This window comes from Podarcis bocagei, assembly GCF_964188305.1.
Source record: "Podarcis bocagei genome assembly, chromosome: 1".
NCBI lineage: Eukaryota > Metazoa > Chordata > Lepidosauria > Squamata > Lacertidae > Podarcis > Podarcis bocagei.
Genome location: NC_138125.1, coordinates 134,793,764 through 134,816,614, shown reverse-complemented (window position 1 = coordinate 134,816,614; position 22,851 = coordinate 134,793,764). Strand labels below are relative to the sequence as shown.

Below are 22,851 nucleotides of genomic sequence, written 5' to 3'. Positions count from 1 at the left end.
CTTCTCTACCATTGGGAGCAGGTAAGTAATGTAAATGGCAGCACCAGCAGCAGCAACAACAGCAACATTTCCTCTACTTTATTGCTGCCACCGGGTCTGAAGAAGGAGCAAGCAGAAGTGGCAAGGAAGAAGGAGCTGTCCGTGTTTGCAAGAAGAGCAGAAAGTAGAGCCATTTCCATTGTCCAGCAGCAATTTGTATGTGTCAGGAGACTCTGGTTTATGGTGGGCCCTTGTTGGGGCATGGACCTGGGCAGATGTCCAGTGATGCCAACCCATGGTGCTCAGCCTGACATCAACAATGTTTTAAATGTTACGTGTGACTGTGTCAAATATTCAGCTGCAAATGCGTATAAGAGCCTTGATTAACTGCAGTTAACTGATGAGTGTACCTTTGGTGGCAAACCACTTTTGGAATGTGTGAAATAATCCTAATAGGAAAGAGAAATCGGACTCATGAAATGCTGGTTGGCACACACATTAAAATCCTGTAGAAATGGGGAAATGTGTGGAACTTGTGGGCTTCATTCCTTGGATATTTGCTTCATCGAGATCCTTGTGTCTTAACAAGTTTTCATCAGAAACTGTTCAGAGGTGTTCCTGGCTTTTCTACACAACCACAACACTGAAAACCACCTCCTTCTCCTGAAAACAAAGTTATGGTAATTAGGTGCTTGTGGGAGTTGCTGCTGTCTGTTGCACCAGTTTCACTGCAAGGCGGATTCATGGACCCTCTGGCCAATTTGTTGATTTGGATTTCTTCTGTTCATTGTCTCAGCAATTAAGATGTCTGAGCAATTGAAGTGTTACTTCCCAGTCAGAATAGCTCCTGGCAAACAGAGCACAGCAGATCCAATGGATTTTCACAATGCACTTGACTCAAATTTTCAACCTAAGTTATCACCGTTGCCATATATTACTGGAATAGAATTGGGCAAACCAGCAAAAAATAAATAAAAATGGTCTGGATTGGCCTTGTGGAACTTCCAGCCCACAAAAGTCACCTTTGGGGAAAAACCAGAACACTGCCTGCTTTTTATTAGGAACCTCACGTTTCCCTCCATCTGGGTCACACGAGTACCTGAAAACTGCATGGGAAAGTTGCCGTTTGAGTGCTAACATTGTGGGAAGGAAGCAATCGTGTTCTCTCCAATCTCTCTGTCACTGTTCTCTCTACCATCAGCTCACCCTTAACACTTTGTCCCACAACCCGTACCTGAAAATCTGTACTAGGTAACAAGTGTTTAGCCTCTAAGAAAGATTTTCAAAAAGCTTAATCCAAATTATTGTGTAACATAGAAGATGGTGACAACTTAGTATAGATCCTATTAGTAAAAATACTAATGAAAAGCCCAGCCAGATAGATCTTGTATGTTTGTTTGCTGTTATTTACTGCTGGTTGTGCAGCCAAAATTTTATGCTGCTGTTACTGGAGGTTACTTTTGGCAATTTTAATGAATTGCACATGCTTTGTGTAAATGGGTTTTTATTATAATGCATTTTTACTTTGGTCTATGATCTTAAATCGGTTTGAAGTCATGGAGAGACCATTTTGTGTAACAAGCAAGTGACAAGTTCTGCCAAAGATGATAATTGATCTGGGACCCAAAGCTCAGCAGCGGAGGCATCAGGCAGGTAGCTCTAGGAAGAGCTACTTGGGACCCCACCAGAGAGAGGTGCCTCTCCTCAGTAGCCATCCTTCTAACTTGTGTTGCCAGAGTCAAAATAAAAAAAATCCTTCCAGTAGCACCTTAAAGACCAACTAAGTTAGTTCTTGGTATGAGCTTTCGTGTGCATGCACGCTTCTTCAGATACACCCAGATACACTTCTTCAGATACAGATATCTGAAGAAGTGTGCATGCACACGAAAGCTCATACCAAGAACTAACTTAGTTGGTCTTTAAGGTGCTACTGGAAGGAATTTTTTTATTTTGACTATGGCAGACCAACACGGCTACCTATCTGTAACTTGTGTTGCCAGAGTTATCCAGAGAAAGACTTCTATTGACCACAGACTTAAGGAGGGCAAGTTAATGAGGAGCTGCTTTAAAATTAGGGGATTCAATATGGTAATGGAATTCAGCCATGTACTGAGCTGAAATGTCCATGTTGAAAGACAGACCCGTGTACAACACAGAGCAAAGGTTTGATCTGGATTTTAGCAGGGCATGGGTCACAGTGACCAGGCTGTCTTTGTCCAGGAGGGATTCTCTGTTTGCACTTTTCTGTTTCTGCATGCAACAGTTATCATAGGAAATGTGAGTTTTCCTGCAAGAGCTTATGCGGCAATGATTCAGTTCGTCCCTAATGAAGGCCACAATTGTATGCATGTTGGGAACCAAATCCCATTAAGCAGTAGGAGTTGTTTCTGAGCAAGTAATCTATGAATGGGATTAGGGTGCTATATGCAGCTACTGTTCTGGAATGACTGGGTATATTAAGGGTTAATTTGGTAGCGATAAAGCAACAATTGGACCTGTAGTGTGGGATAACTGGTTAAAATGAAGAAGCTGATTTATGGAAGGCTTTGGGAGCTAGAAGCGTAAGTGCTGGTGGGATTTTGAGCAAAGCCCATGAAGAGTGTCATTCATGTCTGCTTTTCCCTGTCCTCCTGCTTGTAATCATCTGTTCCCTTTTATCAAGGAACAAGTTGATTATTGATCATACAGAAGTTTTGGGTGGTGGGTGGGGTTTTTTGTGTTTTGCAACTTTTTCAAATGGTTTGAATGATGTATTTGCTCTTAATTTTGAAATCATCAATCTTCTCTTGTCCCTCCCCGCCCCATGATTTAATGCATCTGGGTAGCAACGGCAGGTGTGTTTCACTCTTCCATAATCCTGCCGGCGTCCATTTCGACAGAAATTCCTGATAAGCGTTTACATTCTCCAGTTGACTGAGAAGAGTGATCAAAAGAGGGAAAAGGGAGAGGCCACGAATGAATGCAAAATGACACTCTCATCAATCATTGGTCTCCAGCATTTCCCAAGGAATTGTAAATCACTAACGAAAGGGGAATTAGCTTGATAAAGTCAGCATTAGTGTCAGATGTGGATGATTTAAAATTTCTAAAGGCACAACTGTTTTCTTTGGCTGTCATCTTGGCTCCCACTTGTGTTACCTGCAGGTGCTCCAATCCAGTAAAGAATGGGTAACATGCTTAAGTAATTAAGCTTGTAAAAATCTTCCAGAGATTTTGAGATTAAAGCAAATACTAACAGCTGCAACCCTGCATCCGGTCAGGCTGCTTAAATCCCAGTGACTTCATTAACTGCACATAGCATTGTGCCCTAACTGCCTCGCTAAACCACTGCCATAGTGTAACTCAATGTTCCGACGCTATAAGACACCTTCTCACTGGGACTCAACGATGGCTGAGAATCCTCTGAGCGTTTCTTGGTGTGGCTGGCTTTCAGAGGTCAGAATACAGCCAGCATAGGAACAGTCTTAGCACAGAACTTCTTTCCTCTGCATAGTGGGGTGGGGAAGAGAAGCTAGGAACCTACATATTAATATACAAATACCTGATTTTGTTCACACAGATGTGACAGCTGTGGTGCCGTCTTCCATTCAGAGTGCAAGGTGAAGTCGGTGCCATGCCCCAGGTGTGTGCGAAGGGAGCTTCAGATGAAGCAGAAGTCTTTCTGGAGAAGACTCAACATGGACGAAAGCCTGGAAGAGGCCTGCAACATGTTTGAACTGTCCTATCAGAACACTTGACTCAAAGGAGGAAGCTGGCAACCTGCAGAGATCCCTTTCCTACTGTAGAATGAATGCTTACAAGGCAACGTTCCACTGCCAGGCAGAATCCTTTCCTGCAGAAAGATTGGCTAATATTCACCTTTTCGGTTATTGAATAGCAAGGGTCAATGTTGCTAAGAAGGTTGAAGGCAGAACGTATTCATGAAGTCTAGGTCAACCAGGTGGTCTAAAGCCAAATGTAGTTTACTTGAAATATTTCCTATTCTCTTTGCATTTATTGTTAGAAATAGAAATATTGTGTGCATTATTTATTATTACGTTTCCAAGTGAACTATTTTGCAGAAATAGCAAATGTGGCACTGGAACTTAAAGGCCCCAGAGTACTTTGCACAGGGGGCCTATGAGATGTATTTGTGGGGTCTTTTCCAGCTTAGAAGGATGTTTTAGTAAACCGTCCTTAAGACTACATTCCTCTCCCACCTCTCAAAAGTAAACTCAATTATAGATCCACATCTAGATGACTAGAATAGCAATCCTTGTACGCTATATGAACCAAGTGCTAAATGCTGTTTAGTTCCTGCGTTACTATTCTTGACTACTGGAACAGCAGCTCATGGTTGTAGAACATGCACAGCTTTACATCTGCACAACATTCCAATCTCCTACTAAGTCAACAATGCAAATCCCTGTGGTTTTTCTCACATGTAGCACGATTAAACACCAAAACGCATCTATTTTGATGTTAAACAATATACACACTGCTTTGCTGCTGCTTTGGAAGTTGACCACTTTTTCTAAGCACCTTTCTCCACCTTCATACACTTTGAAATGGTGAGCTGAGGGTTTCGCAGGGCCGGGGTCTGCTTCGTCTCTCTCTCTGCTGCTCTATCCTTTTGGCTGCACTTGATATGGGGACTCGGAATAGCAGCCTGAGCAATTGCTGGGGACAATTGCTTCAGCGCAGTGAGGAGGAGGCACATCTTGGAACACCTTGGCTGAGAAATTGGGACTTGTGCAGTTTCTAATTCTGCCTAAGGAAGTGCATGTACAGAACACGGCACATGGTGGCTGCAGATTGTCAGGTGTGCATCCACACTCACTGTGCACACAGCATACTGTGAATAGCGATGCACTTTCCATGTGTCTTATGATAGAGATTGGAACGTGCTTCCTTGTCTTTTGCCTGAGGGTTTAGTACACGACTTTTACCCATGGGATCCTAGTAATACATAACATTTTGCCCACTTACTCATCTGTCTTTGGAGTGAGGCCCATTAATCCTCCCTGTTCTGTGTATCTGGTCAAATGATATGTCAAATGAAGTTTGCGAATGCTGCGTTTATTTTGCCCTTATCCAGACCAGTCTTGTGCACCTAGATTCACCTACTGGTAGCTTATGTAAGCTTTCCCAGCCAGATCAGTGAATGGAGAATTCCAGCCTTCATTCTTACTGAGTCTGTACATTGAAGGCAGAGAGTCAGAAAAAGGTAGCAGAATTTACTGGCACTCATAAATGTTTCCTCTGAGCCTGATTTTGTTTCTTTGCTTTTAGCCACTTTGAGGCTGTGTTCAGAGGTTTATGGTTTATCATTTGAGCAACATGCTTAGGAGAATCTCAGGCTCATGTGCTTCGTACTCACGGAGGAGATTGGAAGCTTCCCCTTTTGGATAACTTCAGTTTGGCCTTTGTTGGTTTGAACGATGGTTTAGTGAAACAAGCCAACTTCGCATCTTGGTTGATGCTGCCAACCTGTTTCAGTAAACCAGTTAAGCTTAACCATAGTTTAGGGTTTGGGCGTCAACACTAAACTGAGATTAATCAAAGGTAGCAGCCTGAGGCTTCCCTGGGCTTGTTCCTGTAGCGAACAGCAGTAAACCTTAGGTTGTTAATTATTAGGTCCAAATGCTCACAGTCTCTGAGATCTTTTATTATTCAGTGCAGTTAGTTTCTCCATATTTCCTGTTCTTCCTCCAGTGCGTATATATTGATGCCAATGTGGTTACTAAATTGTAGGAAGTGCATTGTTCTGTGAAAATAATGCATAGTTGTATTTATACCTACCTGTTAATGCATCCTTCCCTATGGCACTCTCCGGGAATTTTAGACCACAGGTCCCATCAGGCTCAGTGGTCAGGTGTTTGGGGAGTTCTAGTCTGAAACATCTGGAGAGTACTAGGTTAATCCGGTATCTTATAGATTACAGATTTAAGGCAACAAATATATTTAAAGTGGAGGATACTGAGTAAACCAAACCTTAACGTGCCTTTTAAACAGGAAATTAAAAACTTCTGTCTGAAATGGGAATTTTATAAATGAGAGGTGTGGGAAGGCTGGTTACATAAGAAATAGCAGGGGTAGGGATATAGGGTGTTTCTGTAGCTAAAAGCTTTAGAGAAAAGAATGGCAGGATCTTAGAGCTGCTGTCCACATTACTTTTCTGTAAGTCACTCCTGTAAGTACATATGTGCACATGTACAAACATGTTATCCTGTGAAACTTGCTCCTGGACACACCTGTAAAATGGTGTCCATTAGTAATGTTTTTACTCATTTATTTAAGAGCTCTGCAAATGTATTCAGATACAGGTGTGATACGTGAGAATTGTCCCCTGCTTGAAATATGTAACCTGAGAATCTACCGTAACCTGAGAATGGGGGGGGGGGGGGCACATCTGAAAACAATATAATGTTGTTGGAAGGAAAGGAAGGAAATAGCAGCCATTTGTAGAAGGAAATAGCACACACCAGGTAAATTCTTGACTGTGGCACCGTCAACAGCTCCAAAGGCTCTAACCTAACATTGAATTGCTAACTGTTGATGCTACTTGGAAAGATTAACCAAAGTGAATAGGCATGTGGCATGTGTCACATTTCACACTGCCTATGGCTTGTTACTGATAGTAGTGGTCTGTCCTTGGGGGACTTATATGCTGGAGGTGTCCTGTCCACATGGCAGAGAACAGAATTTTGTTTCTTGTGTTTGCAGCACAATACTATGGGATGCCTCGTCTTTCCCTTGGAAGCTGGGAGCTGAGCAGCAGTCTCCACTGTCACATGGGTTGCAATGGCAGAATAGAATAGGGCAGCGAGGGATGCTTGAGCGCTTAATATAAAAAGGTGCAACACAAATCTGCTGTTCTTAAATTCCTGCTTTGTCAGCAGGAATTTTCAGATTCTGTAGCCATGTGTTTCCAAGCCATAGACAGTTGCTCTTCTTTCTGAGTCTCTGCATGAGAAAGTGCCAAGTCGTGTTGAGTTTATTGAGTTTCAGTGTTGAGACCCATTGACTTCCATGCTGCGAGGGAAAGGAGTTATTTCAAATTACTGGTTTCCTTAAAACACATTCTAACAGCCTTTAGGAAACATCTCTTCCTACTTTTTATGTAAGCTCTTTCTTTCTTTCTTTCTTTCTTTCTTTCTTTCTTTCTTTCTTTCTTTCTTTCTTTCTTTCTTTTTTCTTCCCTTAGAGTAGCTATGAGCCAATTTGAGACATTGGCAAATTATTGGCTCACAGAAAAGAGGGTAATTTTGAAGCCAGTGTCAACCCCTATGAATAACAAGTCAACATCTTTGGTAGCTTGAGCACAATGTTGAATCCCGCCCAGGGTATTTGAATTTAGCTGGTTACTCTTAAGAAAAGAAGGGCATTAGATTGCATGGGTAGATGAAGGATATCATGGATTAACAAAATATGTGTTTTTAAAAACAATCAGGTGACTAACCCTGAATATGACCATTTCTGTATGGATTTAATTATCAGTGTATTTCATTATTATTTGAGTCAATTGAATTGCAGTAAATATCAACAAACCTTTATAGGTGTGCTGGTAACACTGATAATTGAAATAGCAATTTCTAAAATTGTTGCAATGTACAAAAAATGTCAATATCTAAAGCAGGAGGGAGCAATCCGTGGCCCTCAGACATCCATGATTTGGGGTGATGTAGTCCAGTAACATTTGTACGGTTGCTCCCCTCCCTATCTAAAGCAGGGGTAAGCAACATTCATGTCATGTCTTGATTAACACTTATAAATGGTAACCAAATGTTAAAAAAGAAGAAATCAGTTGAATTGTCTCCCTTTTCCTGTCCTGCAAGTTGCTGCTTGCCCCTCTGATGAATGCTCTGAATTCATCCAGCTTTTTGCTGATATTATTTATGAAGCTGTTAATCAGTTTATAGTTAGCTCAACAGCCTTTTCACTAACACAATTCCCCACCCTACTCTATAACACATTGGGTGGTGTTGTGGTTGTTTTTTTTGAAAAGCTTAATTCCAAATGATCCATGTCACTATTCCACACAGTCCGTGAATTTCTCTGTGTCTTAGAATAATAAAGCTGCTTTTACTCTAGAGGCATTGCAGTTATAGATTGTTAGTATTATTTAACTTTATTTGATCTTAGCATGTTTGTGAATTATCCAGTTAAATGGGTTGTTGGCTAATCCAGCCCAAATAGCTAAATAATTTGTTCTTCTAGCAGCCAACGATTAACTGAATAGTCAATAAAAGCAGAGAATCAGCAAATGGAATGGATGTATCTAATTAACTTAACCTCACATGCTATAATAATTCACTGGTTGGTCAGATTGGCAGTCCAAATCTTCTAATAAAAGTGATTTCATTTGCTTTGGAAGAAATAAGCTGCTCTAAAATTGTGCCCTGTTAAAACAACCCAGTTCCGGTATGAGGAGAAGCTGTACTGAAATGTACTTTTGTAGTGTTTCAGGGATCTAAGTCCATCCCCTGCTTCTAACCTTTACTTAACATTCAGCCGTTTTACCTACAAACCTGGAAAATGCAAACCTTTTGCTCCCAAGTTTGAGTGAGGGAAATACAACCAAGCATTATTTTATAGCTGGTAATCCAAACTTGACAGTTGCTTGTTTATTTCTGGAGATGGTTTGCTATTTTTAAGTTTACTTTGTTGTAAGTGTGTTAAACATGTTTTTTTTGGAAAACTGCAATGGAGCCAACACCTTTGTCGATTACATGTATTGTTTTGTATTGTTATGTTTTAAATTATTTGCTATCATGTCAGTGTGCTTAATTTATGAAAAATACATGTTATATTATTAGTTCCACTCAAATGAGTTAGATTATGTGTTGATAATGTATCTGGGTTTGATCTCTTACACTGCAGTCCTAACCTCCTCTACTCTGAGGCAGATCCCTTGAGTTCAAAGGCACTTGTTCCCAGGTAAGCCTAAGTGGTCCATAACACATTTCTGAGGGCGACTGACCCCTACTGTACAAAAGGCAACACTCAATAAACAGTTCAATATAAAATGGGTATCTTCACAATAGTCTTTATTGAAAGCATTTAAAGTGCAAGGTGCTTCTTAAACAGCGAGCATGAAATTTAGTTCTTTGAAGTCCCGTTGACTTTAATGAGTGAGGTTATTGTGCCTGCTTAGCTTTCCCAATGAAGTCAGTGGGGTTTCAACGTGCTTTAACTTTGGGCTGGCTCATGCATACTATCATGGAGAGGGTGGTGCCATTTTGACTTATCCTCAGGCTACAAAATGTCTTGGGCTGCCTCTGCTCCTCTTGTCAGTTCAGCGAATTGCAACCAATTGCTGGACTCATTTTTGCTTTCCCTCCTGTGGCATGAATAAATGCACTGTCGACAATCTAGAAATTCATTGTGATACAAATATATTGGCCTTGCCCATCAGCCAGAGAAGAAGCAAATGCAGAGAACTTGCTTTTCATTGCCCTCTACCAGAAAAAAACACACCAAAACTTGGTCCCACAACTGCCAGTTGCCTGGGGTTTGGAGAGCAGGATGCGACTACACTCTGGCTCCATCCAATAGCTAATGGAGGCTGCACACAGCAAGAACGCCCATTGTCGAGAGAAGCAGAAGCTTCCCCCATCCTTTTTCACTGTTAAGACGACAGGTAGCTTATACCTGAAGGAGTGTTTCCACCCCCATTGTTCTGCCCGGACACTGAGGTCCTCCTCCGAGGGCCTTCTGGTGGTTCCCTCACTGTGAGAAGTGAAGCTACAGGGAACCAGGCAGAGGGCCTTCTCGGTAGTGGTGCCCACCCTGTGGAACGCCCTCCCATCAGAGATATAAAAGGAAATAAACAACTATCTGACTTTTAGAAGACATCTGAAGGCAGCCCTGTTTAGGGAAGTTTTGAATGTTTGGTGTTTTATCGTGTTTTTAATATTTCCTTTTCCTGGCATCTAGTTGATCCACCACTTGACCATGGAAGAGGTGGATTTATAGGCTTCTTAATGTCAGGTTTCACTTTGGGAATGATTAGCAAGAGACCTGGTGAACGGTGGAGAAGAGGGGCAGCTGACATTGAAATGGTTGTTTTTGCAGTTTGTTCATAGGCAACCCAAGTTGGTACTCAGTACAGTTAAAAATTCCTACCACCTGATGAGTGTTGATTGAGCCTACTGTGAAAGGAAGTCCTGGTTTTGTTCTGGTTCCTAATAAAAATCCCATTACAGTTGGCATTAAACGAATCCATTGTTTGCAGCAGCTGAGGTTTGTCAGAGGCTTAAAGGATTTGCCAAATGCCCAGTTTTGCACTGACTGGGCTGGGAGGGAGGAATTCACCTCTTTCTGCAAAGCCACAGTGCCACAGATGTGAGTTCTTGCCATGGATTATTCCACTGGCATCTAACCTGTCTCTCCCAAGCCTTTCCACGGGGGAAGGCTTTCCATGGAAGTACAACTTACAGATGCTGTGCATTCAAACTATGCGGGGAAAACCCATTGCAAGAAACAAGAACCAAGGAATCTCTCCAATGCAAGCTTGAACACATGGGCAAAGCGGCATATTGTTGCTTTCTATTCCCAGTGCTGCTGTAACTGAGAGGTGACTATCCTGGTACCCTCCCAGATCTGGGAGCTGGCATCCCACAATATCTAGAGAGGACCAGGGTATGCCATCCTTTTGCTTTAACTACTTGTACAAAATACCCCTTGGACAAAATCAAGGCACAAAGCAGAGCGGTGTGTGCAGCCAGAAGGTACAGAAACGGGGGGCTTGTTGTTCTCCATAACATGGAGAAGAGGAGACGGCATGCCTCTCTCGAGAAAAGATCAGTCTTGCCCTGCAGAATGGCATGTATTGGTTGTCTCTGCACGACCTCTTGAGTGTAAGTGGACCAGAAAAACCCTGATCATTGAAATCTTCTGCGGCAACCTTGCTTCAGATCTGACCACTGCATGTAGCAAATAATGACTGCAAGGGTAAAGCCTTGGCCTTGACCTTATGGAACTTCCTCCTTCAGAGAGGCCTCCCAAAATGCTGATTTTGCATGTTTTTGAAAAAACACATTTTAAAGTTACTGTTTAGACAGGTGGTTCAAGAATAGCTGTATATTTTAGAGCCTAGCTGTTTACAAGGAAGGCGAAAAGGCTTGCAATTTTTAAAATAACGTTAAGACACCTGCCTCTTGCCACGAGAGGGGAAAGATAGCGTATTAAAAATAATTCAATATTTCACACGCTGTACCATAGCCAGCATCGAGAGAATACTTCTCAACAAGGAAACAAGCCTCTCTGAAAAGCAACCTGTTCATAGAACAACAACAAAAAAGCCATGTGCGATACTCATGGGGTGATTCCTCTTCGCTTGCTGTACCTGGCCTTTGTTGCAACTCTTTGCTTCTCATCTTCATAACAAGAATTAGGCTTGGAGAAACATTTTTGAGCAGGCGTAACTGATTTGTCAGAACTTCTCCATACGTGTAATTAACTTGCAGTACTCATTGCATGCAGCGATAGCCTCCAGCTTAGGTGACTTACAAAAAAGATGAGATGAATTCATCTAAACAGGTGAACCCATCCAGTCACTTGCATTTCCCGCTGGGTGGGTTCTGCCCAGCAAGGAGTCCTGGCAAAAGTTGTTGCTGCTGCTGCTGCTGCTGCTGTACTGCGTCTTACTGTGGCTCCTCCCTTCCCCCATAGCTGCCCAGTCCTCCACCCCACCTGGCCAAACGAGCACCCCAGACACCTCTACAGCTAAACATCTCTGATCAACAACACATTGCCTCTGGTTCCCAATAATGGAACAAACAACAGAGCAAAGCAGTAACTTAATGCCCTCCTTGGGAGTTGCCCGAAGAGAACTGACAGGCTGCCATTCCCGGCAATTCTATCCCTGGAGATTGTATTATCTTGAGTTATTATTTTTTGGCAGAAAGCACATGCTTTTCAGAAGTCACTTCCTGGTTTACATGCAACTGAAAACTAAAACTATTTGTGTACGGCTCTAGAACACCTACTATGATTTCGAGTTCATGGATCTGTTGGGAGGCAAAGTAGCAAGTGGAACTGATTCGAAACATATATGCTTGTGGACATGTAGATGCTTATGTAATTTGAATAAGTTTTTTGCATCCAAAAAATTATATTAAAAGGGGGGGCCACTGTTTGTTTTGCTGAATAGAATATGGTCAATTTTGCATGAATCATGTTGCTAAAAAAAGGAAAAATGCAGAAAACGAAATCTCAAAGCCAAACTAGACACCTCATGAAGATGAATGCAACATTCCTTGAGTCAGGGAAAGCCACTTCCAGTGGGGCACATGGGACAGGAGAAGGGGGGGCACAAATCCCTTTCCCCACCTACCATTGTCACATTTCGAATTGCTTGCCACACAGCTGCCCCGAATTCATGCTTTCCCAGCTGGAATTTATAGTCTATTTATATACCACATTTTCTAGAAGTAAATCTGGGCTCAAAGTGGTTCACGCAGAAATTGGTGTCTAAAGACAGTAATACAATAATATGTAATAAAACATCACAACAAGATAATACTAAAATAGTAACAATCAACATTTAACCGTTAATTTTGGATACATGAACATTTATCGTAAGTGAGCATACAGCTTACCAACAGGTCAGGTTAAAATAGCCACCAAGCCCTTATGAAGGCTCCTAGGACCTGAAGGGGGCACAAGGCAAATGGGAAAAAGCATTTAAGGAAGGACAAGGTTTTAGAAAGCATCGTAGTACAAGGTCCAAAATTTTACGCAGGTGTATGGCAAAAAGATGCGGGTGGCGCTGTGGGTTAAACCACAGAGCCTAGGACTTGCCGATCAGAAGGTTGGCGGTTCGAATCCCCGTGTCGGGGTGAGTCCCGTTGCTCGGTCCCTGCTCCTGCCAACCTAACAGTTTGAAAGCACGTCAAAGTGAAAGTAGATAAATAGGTACCACTCTGGTGGGAAGATAAACGGCATTTCCATGCACTGCTCTGGTCCGCCAGAAGCGGCTTAGTCATGCTGGCCACATGACCCGGAAGCTGTCTGCGGACAAACGCTGGCTCCCTTGGCCAACCCCAGAGTCGGTCACGACTGGACCTAATGGTCAGGGATCCCTTTACCTTTACCTTTATGGCAAAAAGAAGTGGTTCACAGCAGTCTTTTCACAGCTGGGTGACAGAAGTAATAAGGCAACATTGCCTACATTGCTGTTTTTATGTACGGTATATTCCCAGCTTTACATCAAAACTTTATTATATGGCATTTACCAGATGTGTCTTCAGATTAGATCAGAACACATATCTCTGTAATTTCCCAACTACAGACACGTCTGGCATAATTTGTGTGATCTGGTGATTACAGATTCTGCTGCGGCTGCTATGGGATCCAAGGACAAAGGGCAACCTGGGAACTGGTCTTGTAAAGGTGGGAACTGGGCAAAGTTTTCAATCAGTCCTGATACTTGGTGAAAACATGTTTCCCTGTACCAGATCATTATTTGCATACAGAGAACATTCAATGCGTTGCTCCCTGCAACTCTTGAATGAGGCCAGAGTCTTGGTAGATTCATAAAATATAATTATCTGGGTTATTTCCATTAACTTTCTCTGCCACGGAGAGTAGGGTGGGATCTTGCGCAGGTAATATTATGCACTCCCTTTGCCTCTGAATCCCCATTGTGGAATATTTGGAATAGGACGACCTCTTATTGCTAGCATGCCTTTTAAAAAAAAGTCAGCACAGTAGAATTTCCAAGTCTTCCTATGATACAGCCTTCAACAACCTAGTACCCTCCATATGTTTTTGACTACGACTAAAGAGTTATAGCCCAACACACCTGGAAGGCCTCAGGCAGGCAATGGCTGGTGTATTACAAAGCTTAATCATTTTGCGATGTACTTTTCAACAACATGTTGTGAATAGGTGCTATTTTTTTACAAAAAGTAAATGCCACCAAGTTTTTGATACTTAAAGTCTTTGGAGAGGTCCCTAGAGCTCAGTGGAAGATCATGTGTTTGGCATGCATAATATCTCAAGTTCGGTTCCAAGCACTGGTAGCAAGAGAAGCCCCGTCAGTCAAAGAAGGAGCGAGTGTTGGGTTAAATCTACCTGTGGCTCAAGGCAGCATCGGCAATAAGGAATAAGCAGATATCAGACATTACCTTGCTCCTGTCATGCGCAACAAGCCACACATCACAAGAAATGGCATCCAGCAAATTCACAATATGGATATGAATGCATATTCACTGCCCATCCAGAACTGCAGTCACTGTGTCCTCATAAGCCTTTGGGGTTCCAGAGTTGGCAGAGTTGAGTGATATGTTTTGCTAAGAGGCATAAAAAGAAGTGTATCGACAACATGGGGTGTTAATTGTCATGTTAAGCAGACACTTGCATCTTTCTAATTAAAGCCACCAGGTGTGGGGGGGGGAGGGAAGATGTGGTTTTATGGTGCGAGAACGCAAAAATCCACTTGAATTGCACAACCAGAGCTCGCTGGTGCGCTATTGAATCTGACCCACAATATCACAACCGGCTGGAAGCACCTCAAGTGAACGGAATGGGAATTGAGATGCTGGTCCTGAGGTGCGGGAAACGCATTTACAGGTTACTTCTTCCCCAAACACGTTCCTGTAGGGAAAACAGATCTGTGCCAAAAGGTTCGTGTGGGAATCATTCGCGAAGCATTCGCTCCTTTTACACCTGCCTGCGCCGCCACCTTCTCCTCAAGTTTTCCTGGCAGAATAACACCCCCATGCAGAAAGGAGAGAATGTCGATTTATGTGTCGTTACCACCACCCCTTGATTCACGTTACCCCCCTACCAAAATGATTTAATTCTTTTTCTGCCTGACCCAAACAAAATAACCTCGTGTCTTGCAAAGTGTTGCTCTCCCTCCAGCCCATACCTTTCTCTGCCTCTCTCTCCCCTTCCTTCCTTCCTTTCTTTATTTTATCTTATTTTTTATTATTTAGTGGGCTTGCTGATTAGAAAAGAACCAAGCCCCCCCCTTACAATCCCTTCCTCCCCCAACAGCACGATTGTCACTGCCAATTAGTACATTGTTAGGGCGCATAATGGCGCTGTAGCTGGGGGAACGGGACGCTTTTGTGCGTCTCCAGTCGGCCGTGGGGGCAGTCAAGATTCATTTAGGGCCTTACACAACATGGACAAAAAAAGAGAGGAAAAGTAAAGAAGGTGGGGGGGGGGCGGAAAGAGGCATCTGAAGAAAATGGGGGCGAAGGAGGGGAGGGAAGAATGAGGGGAGGGGGGACAACTAATATGGGAAAAGACGTGGGGGAGAAGTCTGCTATTCAAGGGGCAGGCCAGCCCCATGAAAGGCCCAAGAGGTAGCATCTCATTGAAGGCTCCCCATTGGAACACAAAAGAGAACTAGAGCTTAATAGTAATTAGTGGACTAACTGTGCAAAGAACATTGTGCCTCTTTAGCAGATTGTTCCAACTTTTCCTCCTCTCTCTGCTCTGCGAGAAAAGGGCGGCCTGCGGAGAGGAGAGTGAAAAGAAGCGAAACGGGGGCTTGGAGGCAGCCAGTGGCACTCCATTCCCGGGGCCCATTTGGCCGCGACCTATTCAGACCTACTTTTTTGACAGGTAAATTGGATTTTATTCTCTCCGAAATCTTGGGGCCAATTACGCAAGTGGAGATTTTGGCATGGTTGTGACATCCGGGGGTCCGATTTTGGGGAGTCAATGTTTTTCTTGTTTCGGGAATCTTTAAAAGGTCCCCATCTCTCCCCCCACAAATATTCTTCTTCTTATTATTATTATTATGACAGCAGTCAATGTGTCAGCACGTTTTGCAAGGCTACATTGGCGACTCAGTGTTCAGCCAAAACTTCTGGACACTTTTAGGGCCCTTTGATTTAAGGGGTGGGGGGGAGTTGAGCAGCACGAGCGCAGCTCTCACCCGCTGAAGTCGGTGGGGCTCCACACAGTGCTTTGCTTCAGCTCGCCCTAAAATGCTTCTTTCTCTCTGTCCATCCCCAGAGAGGGAGGCTCTGGGGTGAGATCTGAAATGATGGCAGCCGCTGCCAGCCTTGATCTTGGATTAATGTTGAACTTGCCTCTCTCTGCCAGTGCAGAGCTCCTTTCAGGTGCAAGAGAAAGTCTTCTAGTCACCTTTTCATTTAGGAGACAGGTGGCAGCAGGTGGGCCTCACTCCACCTGAAGCAAAGCGTTCGCCTTGGCTCATGGCAGGGCCAACCCTGCCCCCTTGGGGTAGCCATGTACCTCCTCCCATTCTTGATAAGCCCAAGATAAGATGATCATTGCAAGCCTGTCTTTGCAGAACAAGCAGCCTGCCAGGTGAAGGCACTTTGGAGGTTGGATTGTTTGGGGCAGAGAGATTTCGTTGTTTCTTCCGCATCAGCCCGCCTTGTCAAAAGTAAAGCTGAAGGCCAGTAGGAACTTTACATTATATAATAATCATTGTCATTTAGTGAAAATACACATTAGTCTTGATCATACAGAAGAAGAGAAGAGTTTGGATTTGATATTCCACTTTATCACTACCCGAAGGAGTCTCAAAGTGGCTAACAATCTCCTTTCCCTTCCTGCCCCACAACAAACACTCTGTGAGGTGAGTGAGGCTGAGAGACTTCAGAGAAGTGTGACTGGCCCAAGGTCACCCAGCAGCTGCATGTGGAGGAGTGGAGACGCGAACCCAGTTCCCCAGATTACGAGTCTATCGCTCTTAACCACTACACCACACTGGCTCTCTAGAAAAGCGTAAAGCATGCTTTTACTCAGAGGAAACCCATTTGCATGAATGGACTTAGCTTAGCCATGTTCATTCATATCAATGGAACTACTCTCAGTTAAACGTAGTTGGCTACTCCTAGTAGTTTTTTATGCTTCCCACTTCCCTGAGTGGTAGGAAGTTCTAGGGCAGCCTATGTCCCTTGCAAAGAAAGTTTTCTGGGGACATGGAGGCTTATTTGTAATCTTTTTATTTACAATAATGCAAATTGAATAGATGGAGTACCCTCACTGTGAGAAGTGAAGTTAAGAGGGAACCAGGCAGAGGGCCTTCTCAGCAGTGGCTCCCTCCTTACAGAGATAAAGAACTACACAACTTTTAGAAGACATCTGAAGGCAGCCCTGTATTGGGAAGGTTTTCATGTTTGGCATTTTATTATGTTTCTATATGTGCTTAAAAAGTAGAGACATCACCTTGCCAACAAAAGTCCGTATAGTAAAAGCCATGGTTTTCCCAGTAGTGATGTATGGAAGTGAAAGCTGGACCATCAAGAAGGCTGATCGCTGAAGAATTGATGCTTTTGAATTATGGTGCTGGAGGAGACTCTTGAGAGTCCCATGGACTGCAAGAAGATTCTGAAGGAAATCAGCCCTGAGTGCTCACTGGAAGGACAGATCCTGAAGCTGAGGCTCCAATACTTTGGCCACCTCATGAGAAGAGAAGACTTCCTGGAAAAGACCCTGATGTTGGGAAAGATGGAGGGCACAAGGAGAAGGGGACGACAGAGGACGAGATGGTTGGAGAGTGTTCTCGAAGCTACCAGCATGAGTTTGACCAAACTGTGGGAGGCAGTGGAAGACAGGAGTGCCTGGCGTGCTCTGGTCCATGGGGTCACGAAGAGTCGGACACGACTAAACCACAACAACAACAACAATATGTGCTGGAAGCCGCTCAGAGTGGCTCAGGAGACCCAGCCAGGTGGGCAGGGTATAAATAATAACATTATTATTATTAATTAGGCAAACACACAGGGATAGGGTTTCGGCCACATCAACTCCTCCATAAGTAAACAACACACAGGCAGCCAATGCCCAAAATTCAGGACTCCTGTCTTCTTTATTGACTACCTTCCAACTCCTAAAGCAGGCCAGATCCAATCTCCTTCCCCCTTGCAAGGCCAAGTTAGACAGATGGGCAGGGCCTCACACGTGTTAGTCACCTGGCACCCCAATAGTGTCAGGTGGCCCGCTTTTGCACAGGCAACCAGCTGATCATCAGGACTTACAAAATGTCACCCGCGGCACTTTGCAAGTCCCAGCAACCAGCTGACAGTCAAAGCACCTTGCACAGGGCTTGGCAGGTGATGAGGTCTGCAGGTCTCCTTCGGTCCAGCTGTACTTTTGCTGGACATCATATATGACCTCAGATGTAGGGCTTTTGGTGGGTGTGGGCTGGTCAAAATAGCCTCGCAAGCCAATTGGGAAGGCCTGGAGGACCTAACTAGACTTGCCTGCCCAGGCAAGCCACAAGCCATGAAAAGGCATCAGCGCTAGTCTCCAGTCCAGTGCCTATGAAGAGAGTGCCTTAAGCCAGTGTTTCCCAACCACTGTTCCGCGGCACACTAGTGTGCCGCGAGATGTTGCCTGGTGTGCCGCGAGATGTTGCCTGGAGGGAGGCGGGCGAGTCGGCTGGCGAGAGGCGGGGCGGCGGCGGCGAGGAGAGGCCGCCCAGCGCGGGGCTCTCGCCGTCTGCCTGCCTGGCTGCCTGTGAGCTCGGCGGGCAGCGGCTCCGTCCGCAGCGCCCGCCTCGCGGCTCTCATTCCCTGCCCCTGCCAAAGCTCACCCAGCCAAGCCGCGCTCTCCTTCCTGCCTCGCTTTGCTGCCTCCTCCCCCCCCCACCCCCAAAGCTTGGAGGTTCCCTGGCAAGGGGGAGGGGAAAAAATTGAAACTTACACTTTCGTGCGTCCCTCCCGGTGTGACGCTGCGCGCTGACGTCACGGGGCTGTAATGGTGGTGTGCCTCGAGGTTTTTTTCATCAAACAAGTGTGCCTTTGCCCAAAAAAGGTTGGGAAACACTGCCTTAAGCAGCTATCTGTACAAGGAATCAAGGCAAAAAAAGACTACTTATGAGTTGATGGTTATAACACATATGATTAAATCATACTCTGAGGAAGCCCATTGAAGATAGCTAACTTAAAGCTATCTATTCCAACAGGTCTACTTGGAGTATTTCTTGGCTGGATGCAGCCTAACAGATTTAAGCTGTCTAGCCACAATCCTAAAAGGCATCTGTGCTAACACAACTCTTGAATATCAGCTTATTTTAAGTAAATAATGCATGCTCCCATTTTTAAAAAATGTTTTTAAGTACACAATAGCTTCTAATACAAAGGGCCCTAATTGATTTGAAGGACCCATTTATATTCTGTTGAATAAATGAGAGGGAAGGGAGAAAGTTATTTCACATGCGCTTGCATAATTCACAGACTCATAGTCCATAATAGATAGATATTTACACAACAAATACTAAATGACTTTCCTTGACCTAAAATCATTCATCACGGCTGTTTCTCAAACGGGACGTCACTTTACTGTTTTAGAAAAGCAATGCTTAACCAAACACGCTTGTGCTCACATGTACAGCCCTGACATTTTGCAATAAGTCACATCTGACAGTCCAAAAGTATAGAAGGGGAGATTCAGACTGCAAAGGCTGAAGGCAGAAAACAAAGAGCTTGCTTACCGTCTACAAAACACCACGGTAGTTTGGGAGTAAATCAGTGACTGCAGTGCAGGTGGAGAACCTCTTCCAGTCTGAGGACCACATTTCTTTTTGGAAAGTTTTCCAGGAGCCACGTGCCTTGGGGGGGGGGGGCAGAGGGAAAAGTGGGGCGAGGCAACAAACGTGAACTTTGGACACCAGGCTAGTTTGCACACACATTCACACACCCCTCTCGACCCTCCATCCCAGGTAGTGAGAAGCGCTATCAGAGTTCAGGAACATTTCCCTCCAAGCAAAGATACTCAAGGGGGGTGCAAAGCACAGGCCCCCCCAAGTATAAAGTTACCAGATTTTTTTCAATGAATCTGGGGACACTTCAATTAATTAATTAATTACTACACGTTCGGGACGTTGATGCTACAGCGATGGCGGTGGCAGAGAGGCGGCCACCGCCTTGACCTCAACCGCCACATTTCCCCTTCCTCCGAGGCCTCTACCTCCTTTCTCCATGAGCCTGGGCAGCCCCTGAGTTGTTGGTTATTTGGTGGTGGTGGTGGGGAAGTGGTGTGCGGTGGGTCAGGCATGGAAGGCGGAGAAGGAGGGCCGAGAGTGGCGGTGAGGCTCAGGCAGCGCAATGCCTCCCTTCCCATCGGAGCAGCCCCAATCCCATTCCTACTTGCGTGCAAGCAGGAGGGGTGGAGATCCCTCAGCTGGGAAGTGAGGCTTCACACTCTCTTTCGGAACAGCCCCATCCCAACTCCTACTTGCGTGCAAGCAGGAGGGGGCGGGGATCTCTCAGGCAGCGCAATGCCTCCCTTCCCATCGGAGCAGCCCCAATCCCATTCCTACTTGCATGCAAGCAGGAGATCCTTCAGCTGGGAAGGGAGGCTTCCTGTTGCCTAACTGAGAGATCCCTGCCCCCTCCTGCTTGCACGCAAGCTCTGATAGGCAGCGTGAAGCCTCCCTTCACAGCTTAGTTGCTGGGGTCAGGGAAGGTGGAGGCAGCCCGGAAGCTGCATCTTCAAGCCCCTGCACCACCATCACATGGGGACTTCCCAGCAGCTCCTGAAGCCAGCCAGAGCCAACTCCTCCGGGCTGCTGAGACTGCCGCTGCTGCATTTCCCGGGGACATTAGATGAAATTCAGGGACATCCCGGGGATGGAATTTGTCTGGGGACTTATTCGCAAATCTGGGGACTGTCCCCGGGAAACAAGGACATCTGGTAACCCTATCCAAGTGTCCCTATTTTCCTGGGACATTCCTGATTTAGAGAAGCCGTCCTGGTTTCTGATTTGATCCTGGAATATCCCGCTTTCCCTTAGGACGTCCCTATTTTCATTGGATAAACGTTGGAGGATGTGGAGTTATCCAACCCCCAAGCCATCTGAAGGCAATCCTGTATAGGGAAGTTAAAAATAAAAAAAAAGAGTTTAATGTTTTATTATGTTTTTTATATATGTTGGCTGCGAGGGCAAGCCAGTAAGATATGTGGGGTATAAATAGTAAAAATTATCCTTATGGATTGGGACGTCCCTATTTTCATCAGAGAAATGTTGGAGGGTATGAAAGCTGGGGTGGTGAGAGTAATGAATTATAGACGCTGGAAGGGACCCCAGGGTGATCTAGTTCAACCCCTTGCATTGCAGGAATCACAACACGCAGTCCCCCCTCCAATCTGAAACCATCCTGGCTGTGGCAGACCTACATTTTGGGGACCCTGACGCTTGAACTGTTATGGGGGCACCTTCACAAAGAGCAACAAAGCCTGGGTAACCAGGGTTACCTTCTTCAGTGGCGTTGTTCCATGGCAGGTGTCCACTAATTATTATTTTTTAAAAAAACAAACTACCACATCTCAGATTTTGATTAAAATTTGCTGCGCTGGATTATCTCATATTACATGAAGCACTGGTTTTTTCTGGTTTTTCTAGCAACATATTCATGTTCAGTTTCATCATATGGAAATGTGAATCGTCCTGGAAAATGCAGATATAAACTCAGTTCAATTGCTAGCAGAACATGTTTACTGGAGGAAGCATTTTTGCTCCTTTCTCCAAGTTATCTGATGAATTGCTGAATAAAGGTGCAGTAGTGTGTGTGCTGACGCGGGTGGCGCTGTGGGTTAAACCACAGAGCCTAGGACTTGCCAATCAGAAGGTTGGTGGTTCGAATCCCCGTGACGGGCTGAGCTCCCGTTGCTCGGTCCCTGCTCCTGCCAACCTAGCAGTTCAAAAGCACGTCAAAGTGCAAGTAGATAAATAGGTACCGCTCTGGTGGGAAGGTAAACTGCGTTTCCGTGCGCTGCACTGGTTCACCAGAAGCGGCTTAGTCATGCTGGCCACATGACCTGGAAGCTGTACGCCGGCTCCCTCGGCCAGTAAAGCGAGATGAGTGCCGCAACCCCAGAGTCGGCCACGACTGGACCTAATGGTCAGGGGTCCCTTTACCTTTACCTTCAGTGTGTGTGCTTGCTTTAGATATAGCAACAGTTTGGGGCATTAATTAGGCTCTGCACTTACTTTCTGGTCCCTGCAGAGGCTGCTGCTATGGGAGGGGTGGGAGAGTTAAATCAGTTGAGGATAAAGTACTAAGGAAGATTATTAGGTCTGATTCACACATGCAGGCAGATGGATGGGTATCTTCCTGGCGCAACCTGAAGGGTGGTTCAAATTCCGGGTGACAACTTTCCAGGAAAAAGGGAAAAGCATCACCTGGGGATAAAATGGACAAAATTTGCAATTGCTCATTTAAATGGATACCAACTTAGAAATATATTCAGTACCATACACCTGTGCACAGGTGACCTGCCTGCTGTGGTTAAGTCTTTGCATTCCCTTCTTAGGGGTCTTTATCTTTAAGATGGACTTAGACCAGGCAGCCCTTCCAACAGAGGACTCCCTCAAATGGAGGACAATCCTCTGTCTGTCTTCTGACGGCTCTCCAAAGAGTTGACGATGCTGAAATAAAGCAAGAGACCTTATTCACATCTCAAGCTGTTCATGTGAAGAACAGCTACCACACACTCCAGCAATGTCCATCCTTTTTATTAGTATTTTAAGGACAGCTCTTTCTTAAAGCGCAGCACAGTGACTAAGTATGTTGAACTTGTCCTCCCTGTTTCTCCTTTCCTTTTTCAGCTTTTAGTTTTACCTATCTGGCTTTCTTTTGGCATCTTTTTTTTTTTACGTTGCCTTCAGACATTTTCTTGAATAATTAATTGCAAATGCAATTAATAATCAAAACCATACGAATAAAAACCAGAACGTTTCTGGCTGATTATTATTATTTTTTGCCGTTCCCATGAACTTACCAGGTGGCCTTAAGAAAGCCACAATCTCTAAGCCTCGGTTCTTTGTCTCCAGCAGGGGAGTGATGACACCGATCTTCCTTACACAGGCATTGTAAGGATTACAGAAACAATATTTGTGTAGTGCTTGTACGTGCAGGGAGCAGTATACAAATACTTCGTTTTATTGTT

General features: G+C 44.6%; 1 protein-coding gene across 3 annotated transcripts in view; it reads left to right on the top strand.

Annotated features, from left to right (window-relative positions):
* Window positions 1–8,991, top strand: part of PLEKHM3 (pleckstrin homology domain containing M3) — an 84,500-nt gene extending 75,509 nt beyond the window's left edge. For all 3 annotated transcript variants that reach the window (XM_081166505.1, XM_081166506.1, XM_081166507.1), the window contains one exon: window positions 3,539–8,991. In XM_081166505.1, the coding sequence (XP_081022631.1) occupies window positions 3,539–3,716 (178 nt within the window). In that variant the 3' untranslated portion in view covers window positions 3,717–8,991. The remainder of the gene's footprint in view (window positions 1–3,538) is intronic.
* The last annotated feature ends 13,860 nt before the right edge of the window (window positions 8,992–22,851 follow it).